Below are 20,083 nucleotides of genomic sequence, written 5' to 3' on the forward strand. Positions count from 1 at the left end.
AAACAAATTGAACAAAGGTTAAACTTAACCATGATTAACATGTGAGAAAGCATCCATTTCATCATTTTGCATTGAATGTATTTTAGCAATCTTGGTTGGTATTGCCAAATATCCATTTTTGCTGTTAGATGGATGTGCTGGCAAGCACTATTTGTGAGGATTACTTGAATAATGATTACATCACAGATGCATGTATATCTCGGTTGATTTAAAAACCATCTTGCGCTGCTGGTATAATTGACCTTTTTCTGTTCATGTGCAAAGTTGAACTATCAAAGTGTTGCAAAATAATCTGCATTGATCTTCCCTTCTGTTGATAGAATTTAGGTTTAAAATCTTTTTTGTTACCGGTACTGGTACTTGTTCTACAACATGCCATATTTTTAGATAAGCAGAGTGAGCTCACAGATGTTATGTCATATATGCTAAAGATGGTCAATATATGTACACATTGTAGATTGTTGACTCTGCTTTGATATTTTGTAAGGGGCCTACAACATTTTATTTCAACATGTTGATGTCATTGGATGGCCATTGCACTCATACAAGTTTTGTTTTCTCAATGTTGTATTCCGCAAGGTGATTACATGATGAATGGATGTGTGATCTGATACCAGCTGTCTGAAGCCAAGAGGTTGTTGCTGCTGGGTATTCTACATTGATGTTGGCTGTTGTTCACTTCAACCAGGTGGCTAAATAACTTGGAGTGCTGGTTTGGTATTACTGCACATTCACACAATCAAGATGAGAAATCTTGTTCTGACCCAGCGTCGTTGCATCTCCGGGAAAAAGGAACTCTGTGGTTCACACTCTGTGAGCATCGACTTTGATACAAGCAAAGTCTATACAGCCAACAATGAAGGCATTGTGTGCTTGAATCCTGCAACCCAAGAGGTGTGTCTTACTTACTAATGATAATGATAGTAGCAGAAATAATAATAATGATAATCGTGAATAGAAAATGATACCATGGTAATAACAATACCTGTAGTAATGATAAGGGTGTAAGGATATAAACGTCAGACAATAGCGATAGTGACATTTAGTAATATTGGGGGCGCAATCGGGGCTTTGAATTATGGTTGACATTGAGACTGGTTGTCGTTTGAAGTTTTTGTATGAAAAGGCTGAGCTAGGCCTCTGTTCGGGAAAGATCCAGTTGTTTCTGGGCTCTTCTTGTTTGCAAAAAGCATCCCTCTTGAATGGTAATGATAGTGGCCCTGCCATAATCATTACCCTCTCGTTGCCATGTACCCATATGCACCTGGGTTGAAAGGGACATGGAGATAAAATCACTTTGGCCCAGGACGTAAGCTTTTGATGGGGTTCAAATTTGAGACCTTCAAGTGATAGTCTAAATAAATTAGTCAACATAGTCTAAATTAAGAGTCTAAATAAATCCACTGGGCCACAGTGCCTCCACCATGCTAATTGACATTGATGTTGCATACAAGATGATATTGACTAGAGTTATGAATGTTTGGTATTGATCATTGCTCAACTCTTTATAAACAAAGATCAAAGACTTCATATCAAATGCAACTAGCACTGAATGCAGTCACTACAGCAGCCACAAATGGCTGATCAGCTACAGATATTGAAATTATCATCACCATGTTAAGTGCAGGTTTTGCAAATCATATTTATTTTCAGTCGCAAAGCAGCATGTAGACTATAGATTATGAGTGAAAACTCTCCAAAAGCATCAGAAACGTTTGTGTATGGCAAGTTGATATGTAGGAAATGTGATATCTTATTACAATTTGCTGTATTGATTTGTCTGATACCATTTTTATCTCAATTCAAGGTGGAGTGGACAGTGGACTTCAAATCTCATGGCTTTGATTATGTCTCAGATGGACACAGCGTGGTGTCCATCCAGCATCTGCCTGGTCTTCTGGCCATCTGCATCACTGTCACCAATGGCGATGTTCTGCTGTACAACGCAGTCACAGAGGAGGTTAGGTTTCCAAGTTCATCTTGGAAATGATGGTATTTCTATCAAAGAGAGTAATTCTGTAGAGATATAGGGGAGTTGCACGTAGGCTCCTTTCATTTTTTGACGGAATTTATCTGATCAAGGCAGGATTCAAATCAAGGTAGGATTCATATTTAAGGTTATATTCTTTTAGGAGCCTTTGGGATGGGACAATCTGAAAAGGTGTTGTTATCACTGATATCTTTAGTTCTCGAGATGTAATTACATCCCATATGCCATCACCACCCCCCCCCCCCCAAAAAAAAAAACCCCAATAACAACAAAGCTTTGCCCAGGTCATTCAATAACATGTACTGGAAATTGCAATAATGTTCAGCTTGTAGCATCGTAGTGTGTGTGTGTGTGCTTGCTTGCTTGTGTGAATTTTATAGTCTGCCCATTTGTGGGTATGATTCAACAAATTCCCTTTATTTGTCCCCGCCGAACGAGTTCGAGCAGGGGACTATGAAACGGGCTCCGTACGTGTGTGTGTCTGTGTGTCCGTGTGTCCGTCTGTCCGTGCGTCCGTGTGTGATCAAAATGTTCAAAATGCTACTCCTTCGCCATTTCTAACCCGATTTTGATTCTGTTTGCTTTATATGATAGCACTACATGGGAGCTTTGAAACTTGTATACAGAATTTCAGTTGTGACCTTTGACCTTTGACCTATATTGTACATTTTGCTTCAAAATGCTACTCCTTCGCCATTTCTAACCCGATTTTGATTCCGTTTGCTTTATATGATGGCACTAGGTGAGGGCTTCAAAACTTCTACACAGAATTTTGACCTTTGACTTCTTTGACCTTAGACCTTGATTTTTGACCTATATTGTACATTGCCTACAAAATGCTACTCCTTCGCCATTTCTAACCCGATTTTGATTCCGTTTGCTTTATGTGATGGCACTAGGTGAGGGCTTCAAAACTTCTACACAGAATTTTGACCTTTGACTTCTTTGACCTTTGACCTTGATTTTTGACCTATATTGTACATTTTGCTACAAAATGCTACTCCTTCGCCATTTGTAACCCGATTTTGATTCCGTTTGCTTTAAGTGATGGCACTAGGTGAGGGCTTCAAAACTTCTACACAGAATTTTGACCTTTGACTTCTTTGACCTTTGACCTTGATTTTTGACCTGTATTGTACATTTTGCTACCAAATGCTACTCCTTCGCCATTTCTAACCCGATTTCGATTCCGTTTGCTTTATGTGATGGCACTAGGTGAGGGCTTCAAAACTTCTACACAGACTTTTGACCTTTGACTTCTTTGACCTTTGACCTTGATTTTTTTACCTATATTGTACATTGGCTACAAAATGCTACTCCTTCGCCATTTCTAACCCGATTTCGATTCCGTTTGCTTTATGTGATGGCACTAGGTGAGGGCTTCAAAACTTCTACATAGAATTTTGACCCTTGACTTCTTTCACCTTTGACCTTGATCTTTTTACCTATATTGTACATTTTGCTACTAAATGCTACTTCCGGCAGGGACATATTTTACGCACCGCGTAATTTCTACTTTTCCTTGTAAATGTACTTCCAACTCATCATCCCTTTTCACAGCTGGAGTGTGTCGGCAGTGTGGAGAATGGTCTGTGCTGCATGAGCTGGAGTCCAGACCAGGAGCTAGTTGTCATGGCAACAGGTAAATGTTGTTTTCAAATGTTTTCTGACACACTCATTACATGTAATATTTTGATTTTGGGCCCAGAGTATCCCAAATTGGCACATTCAATATTTTCATCTTCCTTTAAACTGGTACCGTAAAAGTAGATATTTTCGCGCGACTAATTTTTCGCGCTTGGCCAGGTAAAAAGAGTTTTGCGTGTTTTTGATTCCGCGGAATCAAGACACCAAGTACAGGAACATGTGGCAAGCAAAAATATTCGCATGCTTTTGTTTTCGCGCTAGTTTCTGGTTGCGTGAAATGCGCTAAAATTTCAACACCACGATTGACGAAAATCTCCACTTTTACGGTAGTTGCTAACCCCAAGTATGCCGGATAAAATGTGAATCCTTGTACTATTTCAATGCAAGCTGTGCTTATGGTCAAATTTCATAAAAGCATGATTATTTCGGGGGGTTTCATTGATTAAAATCAATTGATAACTTATTTTCATGTTCAATACAATGCTGCAGACAAATTTCATTGAAAAAATAATGAAAAACAAAAAGTTGAAATAAACAAATTCAAAATTCAAAAAATGATAAAATACTGAAGAAATTTTTCCGATGGCACAATTTTTTTCATCTACATTTGCTATTTCAAAGGACACCAGAAAATATATTTACACAAAAAATGTGCCTGTTTTGAGCTTTGTGTAGTGATTTATAGCAAATAATCTGATATTCATGCAGCATTATGCATAAATTAGCATAATTTCACGTAAAAGATGTATATATATATTTTTTTTTTTTTCAAAATCAGCTATGCAGTTTTTTAGATTACGTCACGGGCAATGTGCGTGCTAGTTTTTGTTGCGATCGTGCGGTCGATGGCCTGGAGTGCCCCCCAGCTCTATCATCTACTGAAATAGCCCAAGCTAGTTAGGGAGGGCCCAAATACTAAGAGTAGGCAGACATTACCCAGGAAGCTTGCAGCAATCCCAGAATATCAAGATTTGTGATATATTTTGCCCCATGTGGAGTGCCATGATGGCATAATGTGCTGTCTCCTGTTTTGTTGTTGTTGTTTTTTTAGGGGGAAACCTTTTTTTTTCATATATTTTGTATAGACAAAAGCCATGCATGCATGAATGTATAATTGCATATGATACCTACATAAAACTTTGTTCATTTTGTGAGTCAGTGTTCAGCATCAGATATGTTAGGAGATTTTGATACCAGCTTTGATGGTAAACCCAAACATTGAGTGCTTTTTTTAGTGCATTATGTCTCCAGCTGTTTTTGTGTGTGTTTGTGTTTAAAATAGAATGGATTTAAATACTTTGATTTTCTTTCATCCAGCTGCAAACACTCTGCTACTGATGACAAAAGACTTTGTGCCTGTTCTTGAAACAAGCCTAGAACCACAAGAGTTTGGTGAACGTAAGTTTCTACTTTAAAGGGACTACGGTATACAGTACTGGTTGAGGTGAGGATTCAGCTTGTAACTTTTTTGTGAGATATTTAAAAACCACTCTATGAAATTTTAAAGAGCATACAGTTCTAATGGGAATCAAAAGTTTATTTGATGAAAATCAGTTTTGAAATGACTGAGATATCTGAAAACAAGGTAAAACAAAGAGATCCTAATAAAAGTCATGGCCTGTCAATTTTATTAGGATCGCCTTTTTTGGATATCTCAGCCATTTCAAGGCCAATTTTCATCAAATGAATGTTGAATCCTTCTTGAAATTACATGTTCTTTCATAATTATTTCATAACAGGTTTCTCATTATCTCACCAAGAAAATGATATAAACCTGAATCCTCACCTCAACAAGTACTGTACAGTCCCTTTAATACCAGGTAGTGTACCAGGTAGTGTAATTACCTGCTGTAAAACCATAAACATTTGCGGCGTGAAACTTTCAAGAACTGAAGCCGACGTCACTGCATGAAACTTTCGGGAATTGGCAACTGGCATTCAATGCACTTTGTGGACAATAGCTTTTGTGTGCATTTTACTTTTGCAAATGTTGGCTCTTTGTGAAATTTGCAAGAGTTTCATGCACGTTAAAGTTTCTGGTTTTACAGTTTTGTGCCACTAGTTGTGGTCATATATTAAAAAAAAAATCCACACCACTGTCAAAGCCTGTACAATTCATGAAAGGAAATGTTCACATAATATTAAAGAGAGATCATAGGACCTTCTTCCAACGATCTCTAAAGGAAGTATCTGGAAATGTCATGGGCCAATCACTTTGAAGCCACCTTGCCGCCATCTTACCACTCACATTGCCATACACTTTTATACAGAGCCCACATCTTCACATGATCTTGGCGACAGTCTCTGCTGGAAAATGAATGCAAATCCCCATAGAGTGTGTGTGCTAACATGGTGGCGTAGCAGCTTCAGTTGTTTGTACAGCCTGAATGAGCCAATGAGATGCCTGGATCTTCCTATAGAGATCAGTGCCCTTTAATATCTGACTGCCTTTCTCTATACCTCTCTGTGTAAAGCACTCATTCCTCATCACAGCCACTATTTCAAATCTCTCAAACACACATAGCCATTGGGGATTAATTTTCTGCATTTGTCCCTAGTCACTGGAATAGTCTCTGAACAAAACAACTTCATGCAAATGCACTTAATGTATGTAGAAAGCTCTTTTTAAAAAGTCACCTGTTTCACTGAATGCCTTAAGATTTTTACTTCTACTCATGCCAATCACACATGTATCTTTATTTCTCATTTCTGTCCAGTTTATGGTGCAGTATGTATATATGAATGTTGTGCTACAGTGCTAGTGTAACTGGTAATAAAAAGGTGCAATGTAAATGCTAGTATTTTGGTGTGTATTAACAAACGGGCTAAACAAGAGATGGTGATTAGGACTTTGATTTCACATGTACCAAGGGACAAAGGATTCTGTATTAAAAGATGTCTACTGGGTACAAAGAAATGTGGAGTTTTTCTCATTCACAATATTTTTTGTAATTAGACAAAAATAGCCAAGAGATAAGAGAGGGGGCCACACTGCATTATTAATCATTTGAGTAGTCAGTCTGTTGCAATCCAACTAGTAACAGACCACTGCATGTATAATATTCCCATCTTTTGTTTACTATTGAATAACACAAAATGATTTCAGGAACTATAGGGTACAGAAAGGGCTGTGAAAGATTCAACTGTTATATTTACAATTAATTTATTGAAAAGGCTCTCAACAAGCTATTTCTGCATTATAATACTTGTAAAAATCTATAGAAAAAGAAATGATCCGTCTTTATTTTCTTGCTTTAATATAAATGCTTTTCATGGTATCTATTCGGGAAATTTTGAATGTAATGAAGTTTACATTGGCATACTCCATAGTATCTTCAAGTCAGTTTACACATTCTAGCTGTCTCGAAATAATTCTAGCCCTCTAGACCTCTTTTTTTTTTTCTTTTCCAGTGTTAGATATCAAATCACGAACACATGCTATTTCAGGTTTTCAAAACATAGGATGCAGACAGCACTCCACTTTCTTTTACAAACATACAGTGAACCTCTGCTATAATTTCTCATAATGTGTCGTATTAACAGTCTCAAAAAGGCAAGATTACATAAACATTACATGATGTAGCTGTAGGATTTAAACTTTGATTAGAAACAGATTTTTGCCTTACCATACTCTACCCTATCAGTGAAGAGGAAAGTGACTGAGAAAACATATGTGACCCGCTACAACAAAAGGATCCTGAAGTCGCTGACGGCTGAGCCGAGAAAATCAAGTTTGAAGTTACATCGTCAAAATTGGTCAAAACAATCTTTTTTCTGTTTTTGGCATAATTTCGTAGTCTAATGTTTTGTCTATCATCTGCCGAAATTTCGAAGCTAAATAATCAAAGGAAAGGCAAGAAATCAGCGTTTTTCTGGACCATGATTTTTCGACTTTCAGCATAACAGAATCGTGTCCGAGGATTTGGATTAAGCGTCGCAGCTAGACTCCGCCCCTAGCAACGAGGAAGTGATCTTATTGGTCAGTGTGTGGCATCCTGGTTATTGATTGGTCGTGCATAGACCGCTGGCGCTAAGCTTGAATGCACATCGCGGAGGTTGCTAGGAGCATACCTTCTATTGTCAAGCGGTGAAAACTGTCTCGCCTCCCCTTGATCGTGATAGCGTCCGGAAGGAAAAATTTGAAGCCGTTTTTCTCAAAACTCTGATTTCCTCAACCACTTGACATGCGGGTATAAAATCATCGATATCTCTGCAACCGAGTATTTTGATGAGTTGTGTTATTACTTTTCCACTTTTATTTCATATATGTTATATATGAAATTAAAGTGGAAAAGTACATGTAAGGGAATTATGTCATGTCATTTTCAGAAAAATGTCCTCCCCCGACTATCGGATCCTTTTGTTGTAGCGGGTCACATATGTATGAAGTTACAGTATGTACCTGCAAATCATCTTTATCAATGACATAAAACACAATGTATTTCTAGTCAAGGATCAATGATGGCACAACAGAGAATAGTACATGTACATAAGTGTTGTAATATTTACAGTCTGAATCTTAAAACAGACAAATGTATGAGATACAACTTGTGTATATATACAAGTTGTATTTCATGCAATTATCTGCAGTTTTAAACTTGAATATGAAGGATTCCATCATTATTTTCTGAAACAGAATTGTTTTCATCTGTATTTTATGCTGAGAAATCAAAGCTTGAAATGTACAATGTGATACAATGTAGCTCCACTGAAGATCTTATTTCTGTGATATTATCCAAGATCAGGTACTTTTGTACTTAAGTACTTCATGTACAATTCCACTCCATCTAAAGTAAATATAATGAGCAAAATTGAGGGACAAACAGAATAGTTGGAGATTCATTACAAGATTTACCTTTTAAGAGACAGTTATAGGATCTTTAAGTTTTATGTGATTTCACAAAATAGTCATAACAGTCACCACCATGGGAAGTATATAGTTAATGATGACATTACATCACATGTTTATGTACATATTTAAATATTACCAAGGTTCTCTCAGTAGCGACAAGTAGATATTTTTCACATGCATTTATGTCATGTGCTGTCGATTTCAGTGCATCTCAAAGTTGTGATCTTATTCCAAACAGAAACACCAATCACTGTGGGATGGGGCAAGAAGGAGACCCAGTTTCATGGATCGGAGGGCAAGCAGGCAGCCACGCGGCAAGCAGAGAGTGCCAAGCCTGCCCTCGCTTGGGATGATCGCAAGATACGCATCAGTTGGCGGGGAGATGGAGAGTGCTTTGTAGTCAGCTCAATTAACTCAGTGACAGGTATGTCTCCATGCAGTCCTCCTCAAATTCATATACAATAGGACCTCAATTATCCAGCCCTGTCGAGGCCCGGGTTTTGCGTCCGCATAATCGATTTGGCCGGATAAGAGAGAAGGATATGCTCAAATATAGCACTTTGTAGCATATCATGCAAGGGGTGTACACATGTTATTACCAATTCACTAATATTATGATTATCTGTATGGCATTGTCATGTTTCATATTTCAGAAATTGATATGGAAATAAAACGAAATACAAGTGAAATGTCTCTTCATGTATTGTTCGTTTGATTGGTATTGCCCGACAATGAGATCAATATTGCGACTCGTCGAATACTGCTGCTGCAATGTAATGTAACCACTGCTGTGCACCCAGTGCCCTTGACAAGCGCAAAGTGACTTAAAAGCTACAGTACACTGCAATGATTGGCATATGTCCTGTCGTGTATTTGCACGATAATGGTTGAACATGTCTTTGTTTTGAGTGAGATTTAGCACTGAAAAGACATGAAAACATGAAAATATATATCAGCCAGTCAACATCCGGTTAGCAGAGAATCTGGATAAGGGATGGCCGGATAGTCGAGGTCCCACTGTAGAAGGCAGGTATTCATCACTGGGTGTATTCATCATCAAGCATGTTTTTGTAGGACAGGCCAACAGACCTGACCCTATAAAGTATCTGGGTTTATCTTCTAATGATAGTAAATTATTTTCAAAGCATTTTGCATGATATTGGCTTTTAACTGCATTGGGCAGTGCCACAGTCCCACTGAAGGCAAAAGGAAACATTATATAATCTTTGTTTTTAGACAGTTAATGTCACGATATCTGTACCAATCAGCAAAGAAGGGAAGTTATGGAGTATTAACTGCTTGATAAATCTCAGTAAAGATTAAGTACCATTTCATCGTTAGCGCCAAGATTCTTTAAATCAGAGGTTACAACCGTGTACTTGTGCTCCTCTATCTCATAGATTAACAGTATGCCAAAATGAGTTATGGGGAGGAATAGGTTTTTGATTACAGTAGCACAGATATTGTATGGCAAATATTTATTGCATCCATGGACATTATAAGAGTGAACCATGATATATCTGCTGTATAGTATGACAACAAAAAGAGCATGCACAAGCAGAAATACAGAAAAACTTAATTCTCATTCTATTCAGTTAAACTTTAGCTTGAGGATGATGCACGTATTTCCTCACTCCAAGAGATTATTGTAGATAATCTGTGATCATACTGTAATCGTCCTGTAATCATGGTAGGCAGTCCGCACTGGTAGGGTCATGCAGCTGATGCCACTGTTTGTACTTGACCGCAACTGATACAGGCATGTGTGATGTAAAGATATTCCTGTATTTACAGACAGAGAAATCCACCTTGAAATTATTGAAGCCCTTGTGATGGGTAGGCTTAACCTCCAGCTGGTAGAGGCACATAGCTATGTAGACATCTTCCAAGTACAGGTAGAAAGTGTGAAGTGAGATCTCATAAATCTTGTGAGGGAGTTCCCCAGACAGCACGTATCCAGAGCCTGAGCAGAACGGGGGGTACATGTCGAAAGGATAGACAGATGGCGGGACATACCACTTGCTGCTGATGTTCCGGAATGGTCCCCCATTGATGCGAAAACCTGTCATGAAGTTCTGACTCGGAGTGCCTGGCTTTGCGAGGTGCCTGATGAGACTCTCGTAGCCAACATACATGTCGTCATCAGTCTTCATAACATAGCTGGCGTGGCCGCAATACTTCCCGGCCCACTTCATTCCCATAATGGTCTTTCTGGAGAGATTCCTGTAGGTGTCCTCAAAGTTCTCCATCAGTAAGTCCCCGTGTTCTCGACTCTCCAGCTCCAATCGCTGCATCGGATACGGATCATGGCTCCTGCCTAAAAGGAACAGCGTGATGATGCTCTTGCCGTCAACGGACGTGATACTGCCCCAGGTGTCTCTGACGAGAGCGCGCAACTTTGTGTGATGGTACGTGGATAGCACCAATACAAGGAGAAAGACAGGCTTCTGGCTACCATCAGGGTTCATGCACTTCCTGGGCTCATTGATGGACATTTCAAAGTCATGAGGATTGACGATCTCATCTGACAGCAGACCAGCTTCCCACATCATCTCTCTGCTGGGAACCGTCTTTTGCTTCATAAATGCTGGTTTCCTCAAAAAGTGGCTTGCCTGCACACCTTTAATGGCATAGGCAACCGTATCACCCACTATCTTCCGCAGGATAGGTTTGCCGCCATTTTGAGCATTGACGGAATTACGATTTGAGCTTTGATGTTCTCTACCGGCTTCAGTGTTGGAATGACGAAGTGAGAAACCTGCAGCATTTGAGAGTGGGATCCTGACAAGTCCTTGCCATGTGAGGGAGACAAACAGAGTGATTGCTGCCGTGACGAGAAGGATTAAGAACTTGCGCTTTGCTGACATTATCATACTGGGTTGGGAGTAAGATTCTTGGATGACCGTGGTCGCAATGGATCAGTGTAGATATTTGGTTTCCTACAATCAAATTGAAATGATAAAAGAATGTGAAAGAAAAATCAGCAAATATCATTTTAACTCATGACTGACTGCCATTACTCAGTAATAACCAAATTCCAAGCTTCTGTGCACATGCCGATCATAAAAACAGACTTTTTTTTTGTCTACATTGCCAATTATGCCCTCCCCAAGAAAATGATGTATGTGTACATGCAAAGAATTTGGTTAAAAGTAAACAAAATGCTATATTTCAAAAGTCACATTATAACTTTTTTCCTCATACATCAATCCATGTAAGTGTCAATTTTTATCCACACAGAGCTAGTCATTTGCATATCAAGGGGGGGGGGGGGCTGGCAGCTTCACGAAACCTGTGTTACTAGCAGTGGGAGAACTCTTGATTAATGATTTGCTCTATCAACAATTCAAAATTTAGTGATTATGAGTCTTCAGGTTTAATACACAGACTGTTAACAATGATTGTTCCCGATAGGCTTGCCTAAGGCTTGCCTGGCATAGCTACAAGTAATAATGCAAACTGAATTCCGGCTGTTGAATTGCATGGCAAAGTTATGTGTAAGTACATGAAATAGCTTATTGAAAGCTCCTCAAAGAAAAAAGAGTCTTTTTTTTTTTTAAATACCTGTTGTTGGCTAGTCCATTATGACTTGCAAATCAAAGTGTCTCAGCGGAATGCAGCATCCGTGATCTGTAATAAAGATTAAAGAACAAAATATTACCTTGTGAAGTGTTTCACCAGCGCTGGAAGAGGGAGAAACAGTATATGAGTATTGTATATTAGCAGGCACGTATCTGAAGAGGCACTTGGTATTGGTAGCGAGTGCACTTGTACCAGCAGAATTCCTGTGTCTCAGATGAAAGCATACCAATTGTGAGGGCATGTGACAGGAATGTATCGGTTTTGTGTATTTAGCCAATGGTGAGCTTTGCACCAGCATTCAGCACATTCTTGCCTACCAGCGCATCGTTGATGATCAGACGTAATAAAAGTTGTACTGCACATTTTATTAACATGGTTATTGTCATGGTTAATGTTATGTGATATGTTTGTGCCCTGACTTTTTCTTGATGGAGAGGTATTTTCTCTATCGAGGAATGGGAGGACAGAGGTAGTTTATGAGCCATATGTACTACCTCTCCCCTCTCATTCCTTTGTTCATCTGAAAAGGGCTTTAAAGGGATCATATAGTTTTGGTTGAGACCTAACTATAGGTTTCTAACATTTTTTTGTGAGATAATGAGAAACTTCTGATGAAATATGACAGAGCATGTAATTCAAAGAGGAATTGAATGTTTGATTGATGAAAACTGATTTTGAAATGGCTGAGATGTCCAAAAACCAAGCATTCCTAATCAAGGGGTGGGACCCACCTTTTATTGCGATCACTTTGTTTTTACTTTGTTTTTGGATGTCTCAGCCGTTCCACAACCAATTTTCATCAAATAAACTAAATTCCTCTTATAAAGATATGCTCTGTATTATTTCATTTAAGCAATTTCTTGGTATCTCGCAAAAAAGATAAAAGCCAAATCCTCATCTCCACCAATACTATATAATCCCTTTAACTGTAAGCCATTCAATACCCATAGGAAGGTGTACTTAGATATTTGTGTAATATTCCTGACATACAGTTGCATATTGATTGTTTTCTAGAGGAAGAGAAAAAAAAGGTACCTTTTTGATCTTTGTGAGGAAAAGGCATATGATCTTGATTTAGATATCTGCTCCCCTGTCAAGGAGGGCATGGGCGAGGTAGAGTATAGGGAAAATAAAGTAACCATGGGTTTTTTAAAGATAGGTACATGTATTTGAAGTGGATGGATACAGTAGAATGAGAGGGATGAAAATAATATGTCTACTAAGATACCAGCAATTCTGTAGATGGCATGAATATGTGCGACAAGGCCCCAGCTAGTGAATTTTATTCCATGTATAAAAATAGAAGGACAGGCAATTATGTATGTTAATGTTCATTAAAATTTCTAACCATGCACTATATATATTTTTTGCTACTAATACTTCACATCATCATTATTATTGTTTATTTTATTTCTTTTTTTTGCTCATTAAATCATGTCTGACAAACGCAAACATTTTACTTTTTTATCTCCCCATCAAAAATATACATCACTGCTTGACACTATTTTTCTCCGGTGGCCCATTCGAGCCACTAAAATCTTAAAATTTAGAATTTTGATGGCCTGAAAAAGAAATGTAGTGGCCCAAAATGAAGGAAATAAAGATTCATTTTAGACTTTAGTTGCCCGATTGGGTGACCAAAAGAAGGCCTTTTTAGAAATTTGGTGGCACAACGTTGGCCCCAAGCCGCCGGGCCACCGCTAATGTTAAGTCCAGGACATAGATCATATGAATGGAACCCTATGTCACAGGAAAAAAAAAACTCTGAGGAATGAATGAACGAATGAATGAAAGAATGAAAGGGAATCTCTCCCCTAAAATTTAAATTTGAGAGGTGTGAGAGCATGTCCTAAGAACTCTAGAGAAAATTATATCCCATCACAAAAAATGTCTCAAAACTGTGAAATATTAATTTTGATAAATCAGCACGAACTAGTGCGTGCTGCAATAGTAGCCAAATCTGAAAATAGTAGCCGCACGTAGACCATCGATGTGTGCACGTTTCCTTCGTTCGCCTCCATCTTCACACAGCTATATCGACTACTGTCTATCAGTATCGCCTCATCGAGCCATATATGCATCCGCATGAGTAGAGGCTGCCGCGGCTGCCTGGTCAGTGGCCCGGCGCGGCGCAGCGTGGCACGGTAGCACCAACCTAGTTGCGTACATGGACATTTGCGTGCGCTTGCGTGTTTTGAGAGTATCGTAGTACACTGATCGTACAGAAAATTATCGAACTACGCAATCGAATGCAGTCAATAAGGCCAGAAGACTACTCTTAGATCAAGGTGCATGTAATTTTTGGCATTTTAGAGATTGCTCTATGTGTCTTTATATATTGCTATATCTCTGTATGTGAGTAACGTTGCACTATTATATTTCATAGGGATATTACCAGTACAATAACCTACAATGTCAGAAAACTATATTTCTGTGTACAGATACACTTAAAAAGAAAATGAATTATTGATTGATTGATTGATTGATTGATTGATTGATTGATTGATTGATTGATTGATTGATTGATTGATTGATTGAATGATTGATTGATCGATCGATCGATCGAATGATCGATTGATTGATTGATTGATTGATTGATTGATCGATAGATTGAAGAGAAGAATAATAATAGATGAAGAAAGAAAGGAAGAAAGAAAGAAATAAAGAAATGGAACAGGAAAGAAAGACAAAAAGAAGGTAGAAATATAAAGTTCATTTCTGTGCTTCTGGTCTAGATCCATTGCTTAAAAGGTCATATAATGCCTGTGAAATAGGGATATTACCAGTACAATAACCTACTATGTCAGAAAACTATATTTCTGTGTACAGATACACTTCAAAAGAAAATGAATTATTGATTGATTGATTGATTGATTGATTGATTGATTGATTGATTGATTGATTGATTGATTGATTGATTGATTGATTAATTGATTGAATGATTGATTGATTGATTGATTGATTGATTGATCGATTGATCGATTGATTGATTGATTGATTGATTGATTGATTGATCGATAGATTGAAGAGAAGAATATTAATAGATGAAGAAAGAAAGGAAGAAAGAAAGAAATAAAGAAATGGAACAGGAAAGAAAGACAAAAAGAAGGTAGAAATATAAAGTTCATTTCTGTGCTTCTGGTCTAGATCCATTGCTTAAAAGGTCATATAATGCCTGTGAAATAGGTATATTACCAGTACAATAACCTACAATGTCAGAAAACTATATTTCTGTGTACAGATACACTTAAAAAGAAAATGAATTATTGATTGATTGATTGATTGATTGATTGATTGATTGATTGATTGATTGATTGATTGATTGATTGATTGATCGATCGATTGAAGAGAAGAATAATAATAGATGAAGAAAGAGAGGAAGAAAGAAAGAAATAAAGAAATGGAACAGGAAAGAAAGACAAAAAGAAGGTAGAAATATAAAGTTCATTTCTGTGCTTCTGGTCTAGATCCATTGCTGAAAAGGTCATATAATGCCTGTGAAAGAGTCAAATATAGGAGTGAGGGTACTAAAGTATTGCAGTTACCCTAATGCTAAAAGTTACACAGTCACCATATGATAGGTAATTTGCCATGGTGGATTTCAGTCATGTGCTAAAGAATTCATCCAGACATATCATATGCTTCAGGAAAGTTTTGTCTTTCTCAAAAGTTGCGAACTATTCCTAGCACTTTCCCAAAGCTGAAGCTGTCAAATCAAGATAAATACAGTACTCTGTGTTATTCATATCCACTGGGTTATGTTTTGTAATTCCTAGGTGCCCGACAGCTTCGTGTGTGGAACAGGGAGTGTTTGTTGCAGAGTACAAGTGAAACTGTGAATGGACTAGAGCAAGCCTTAGCTTGGAAGTAAGTGCATGTCTCCTCTTTTATTTTGCTTTTGTTGTTGTTTGTATGTTTCAGTAGTGAGCTCCAAGGTAGGGCAGGATTCGAGTTTAAAGAGAAAGTTGGAAGAGATGGAAGAGAGTTTTTAAATCATTTTAACACGTATTAGAAAAAGATGTCTTATCTGGGTCATTTTGCCTTGGTGAAAGAATCTACAGAAGTTAATTTATTGCTGTACTCTGTGGTTTATGATCATATAAACTTTAGTATTTCAGATTCATGTAATTTTCTAATAATCTGTACCACTCCTTTTATCTCTTTAAGTTTTGTTTGTTTGTTGTTATGTGTGTGTGTGTACAAAGTATACATAAATGGCTTGGTGAATGGTAACATTGTAATGTCTTGCTCATGATATGACCCACCTCTATGCTTATTTTACCACATGCACACATAAAGATAAATAAATATTTACAAACATGTATTTTGTAGACTACAAAGCAACATAGACAACACAGTAACCATGCCTCCATGTTCATGCAAAGTAGAAATTCACCCCTTCAAGCTTTCCACTGTTTGTGCACGTATATTAAAGCATTGTGAAAGAACACTATCACTAAAAAAAAAAAATTAGACTATCTGACCAGGACTCTGTTTTATGAAGAGTTATGATTGATTATATAGTTGATTTCTATCATAAGTCTATGGCAGCCTGTGTGGTACATGTAAGGAAATTTATAATCGATTATATCTTTTGATAAAATGGGGCCCAGAATTGATCATCGATTCACAATAAAAAAAAATAATAAAAACCTTTCTTTTCCTTTTAAAATTCCATCAGACCATCAGGAAGTCTCATTGCCTCAAGCCAGACTCTTCCTCAGCGTCAAGACGTCGTGTTCTTCGAGAAGAATGGACTCCGGCACGGGGAATTCACATTGCAGTTTGACAGGAACCAAGTCAAGGTTGGTTCGTTCTTTAGGAATTTTTATGCAACTCCCTCAGACAAGTGTTGGTCTGCAAAGGATATTGTGATGCCCATAACTGCCCAATGTTTTGTAGCATTCTAAACTTGCACATTTTTGCAACTGAATGAAATGTCATTAAAAGTAAAGACCAAAGATGCATTGTTTTTTAGGACACAGCCAAGCCACAATGAGCTATCTAGTCTAAATCTGTACCCATGTCATGTGAGGCCACCATCACAGTTGTCATTTATAATAATTACTAGTATATGAAAAGCTTGTTCATATTAAGTGTAGAGGAAGGATATAGCTTTCTTTTGACAGATCCGCCTTGAAGCAAAAAAGGAAGCATTTATGAACAGTTGAGATTGTAAGTGTGAACAGCACATTGCAAAGTCCAACTTCATTACTGTTGTATTCACAGTATATTTCAAGGGTTTTTTGTAATTGTGAATTTTGCAAGTCAGGTGCTATTGGTGAATTACACTATGCACAAAAATATCAAATCTGATCCAGACATTAATGTAAAGTGCATGCGTATATTTCTCCGTTTATTGCTGTACTGCATGGTCGAAAATTTTTAACCACAATATTGTCAGGAAGTCACAACTCATGGAAAGTTAGACTCCCTAAATACATGGCACATGTGTGGTTTTGAGCGATGGAAATAATTTTACATTCATATCCCATGACAACTTTTAAGTCTGCCATTGATGTCAAGACCAAATAACCCTGTAGATAGCTACTATTTTGGCAATTTGTTAAAGCAGCTTTCCCCCATGTTGTGCCCACCAAAGCACTTGTCATGCATGATTCTACATGCATGCTTCTACATCTTTTTTTTTTTTTTTTAACAATTATTACAAATATGTTCTGCTTATACATTGTATATGATTTCTCTGTTTATTTGATGGAAATGAAAGAAATTTGAATCTTGAATCTTACTCCAATCACTATTCTCAAACCTACGTGTATACCTACAGTAGACGCGCTTGACTCTTAGAGTAGCATACCAGGCAGGAGGTCACTTTTAGCCCCACAGGTGCCAAATCCAACCACAATGACATTCCATACTTCCAGCTGGATACCCAAGTGCACACCCAAGTGAAATTAAGGGATTTGGTGGTAAAATAGGGGAGATATGAGGAGGTGAACTTTCTAGATTTTTTGTCCTTCGCTTCGCACAGTGCTTCGATGACCGTTACGAATTCAGAAGCTTTCGCCTCTTATCGCAGAGTTAATTGTACCATATCACAGGGCCTGCAATTTTGTTACATCTTCACAGTCCCCCCCCCCCCCACACACACACACCACACATACACATGCGTACACGCACAATGCACTCAACACGCACACACACATACACATACATACGCACATCAGACATTCAAATTTGATCAATTTGATTGCCACTATCGCCTCTAACTAACAATCTTAATATCGTGCTATCTTCTCTGGGGACAGGTGAAAGAAATACTTTGGAACACAGAGTCCAGCATTCTAGCCTTATGGTTGGAAGAACTACCCCCTGAATCTCAACCTATGGCCTCAGGTGCCTCAAGTACACTAGGTGAGAAATATTTGACAATAAGTGAACATATTTAATTATATATGCAAGTATTAGATCGATAGTTTATCAATCAATGATTATGTTTTTGTTGATGCATTAAGGATGTAACAAGGGAATTGTATGCACTACACGTTTAGCCCATTTTAGAGAAAAATGCTGTTTACCTACAAAATGTGTATGTTTTCTTCTTCTTTGTAATAGTGATCTCATATGAAGTGATGGAAGAATTACATAGCCAATAGCCACGTGTTTTAAAAGTCGTGTCCATGTAGGCTGTGATGCTTTAACCCTATTCTAACTGGGCTATTTGAGACCAAGTGTTTACGGGGGTCAATTTGACCCCCCCTTCAGATCTCTGCCACTGATGGCGCGATCGCCGCAAAATTTTGCCGGAACATAGAGCTGGATGACAACTACAAGATTACATGGTCACATAATAGAAAAATATTGATTTTCTATTTTTTATAAATTAATTATGTAAATTTATACATGGAATTTGTTTTTTCACCTGTAACTCCATTAAAAAGACTGAAGGGTTGCTAAATTTTTGTGCCAGAATTCCTTAAGACACATCAAACAATTTTCTTGTAAAAAAAAATAGCACAATCAAAATCAATTTCTTTTTTTTTTATTGTTTTGATAATTTCTCATGTATTTTGTTGTTTTTTTGACCTTATATTTTCTATTGTTTTTTTACCAAAATTTGTTGCAGGCACTTTCTCAAGCTTATCTGCATTAGAATTGATTAATTTCAATGATTAAAAGTGGAAATGATCTAATTAATATCAAATTAACACAACAACACAATTTGCATTGGATTTGCACACGATATCGTGAATTTGAGCTGTTTTCAGTTTGACATGCATATGCAAATCTTTAAGTAAGTTCAGAATGGTATACCCGAACGTCACAAATTTAGTCTCAAAATATGCGGGAAACTTAAATGAAAAGGGTCATAAAATGAGGTGACACCATCTTTGTGCGTTGCTGAATCATAGTGCAAATTGTCAAGGGGGGTCAATTTGACCCCCTCCCCTCCCCCCCAGGTAGAATAGGTTTAATCATGGTTTAATCACAAGAATTATTATGATGAACAATAGCAAGTCTAGCTGTTACAGATGACAAAAAATATAGTTTACCTTCTAGCAAAATGGTTGGCATGACATGCTTGTTTTCTTTTTTCACCCCTCTTGATTAACAGTTCAGCTGTGGAGCATGTCAAATTATCACTGGTACCTGAAACAGAGCCTCCACTTCTCGCGTGGCCAGAGGGTGACGGCCTTGACCTTTGACCCCGAGCACTCAAACCAGCTGCACCTGGTCGATGAGGCAGGCCGGTATCTGCGCTTCACCTGGACCTGGCAGACTGCACACAGTCGGGGGCTTGATGAGGATGACCAGGCCGTAGTGACTGTCATTGATGGAAGTGAGCCATCGTCTGCACAGATACCGCAGTGCGGTATCGTACATTTTAGAGGAATTTTCAGGGTGTCTTTTTTTCCCTCCATTGTAAAAGGTTTTAATGAAGTATCTGGAGGGTTATTTTCTAACAACTGCAGAAGCATTGAGTCACCACATTTGGAGTTCAGGTTTCTTGTGTTCTCTTTGTACATGTTTTCTTAGAGAGTCAGCAACAA

The 20,083-nt window shown here is 37.9% G+C and overlaps 1 protein-coding gene across 1 annotated transcript in view; it reads left to right on the plus strand.

Annotated features, from left to right (window-relative positions):
* Positions 1-744: 744 nt before the first annotated feature.
* LOC139712229 (putative elongator complex protein 1) overlaps positions 745-20,083 on the plus strand; it is a 50,808-nt gene continuing 31,469 nt past the window's right edge. The window contains exons 1-9 of the mRNA XM_071624067.1: positions 745-894; positions 1,808-1,960; positions 3,551-3,632; positions 4,955-5,035; positions 8,728-8,913; positions 15,848-15,938; positions 16,753-16,876; positions 18,341-18,467; positions 19,648-19,872. Of these exons, the coding sequence (XP_071480168.1) occupies positions 745-894; positions 1,808-1,960; positions 3,551-3,632; positions 4,955-5,035; positions 8,728-8,913; positions 15,848-15,938; positions 16,753-16,876; positions 18,341-18,467; positions 19,648-19,872 (1,219 nt within the window). The remainder of the gene's footprint in view (positions 895-1,807; positions 1,961-3,550; positions 3,633-4,954; positions 5,036-8,727; positions 8,914-15,847; positions 15,939-16,752; positions 16,877-18,340; positions 18,468-19,647; positions 19,873-20,083) is intronic.

The sequence above is a fragment of the Diadema antillarum genome, unplaced genomic scaffold (assembly GCF_040938485.1).
Source record: "Diadema antillarum isolate AM-2024a unplaced genomic scaffold, OU_Dant_1.0 seq00001774_RagTag, whole genome shotgun sequence".
In the NCBI taxonomy this organism is placed as follows: domain Eukaryota; kingdom Metazoa; phylum Echinodermata; class Echinoidea; order Diadematoida; family Diadematidae; genus Diadema; species Diadema antillarum.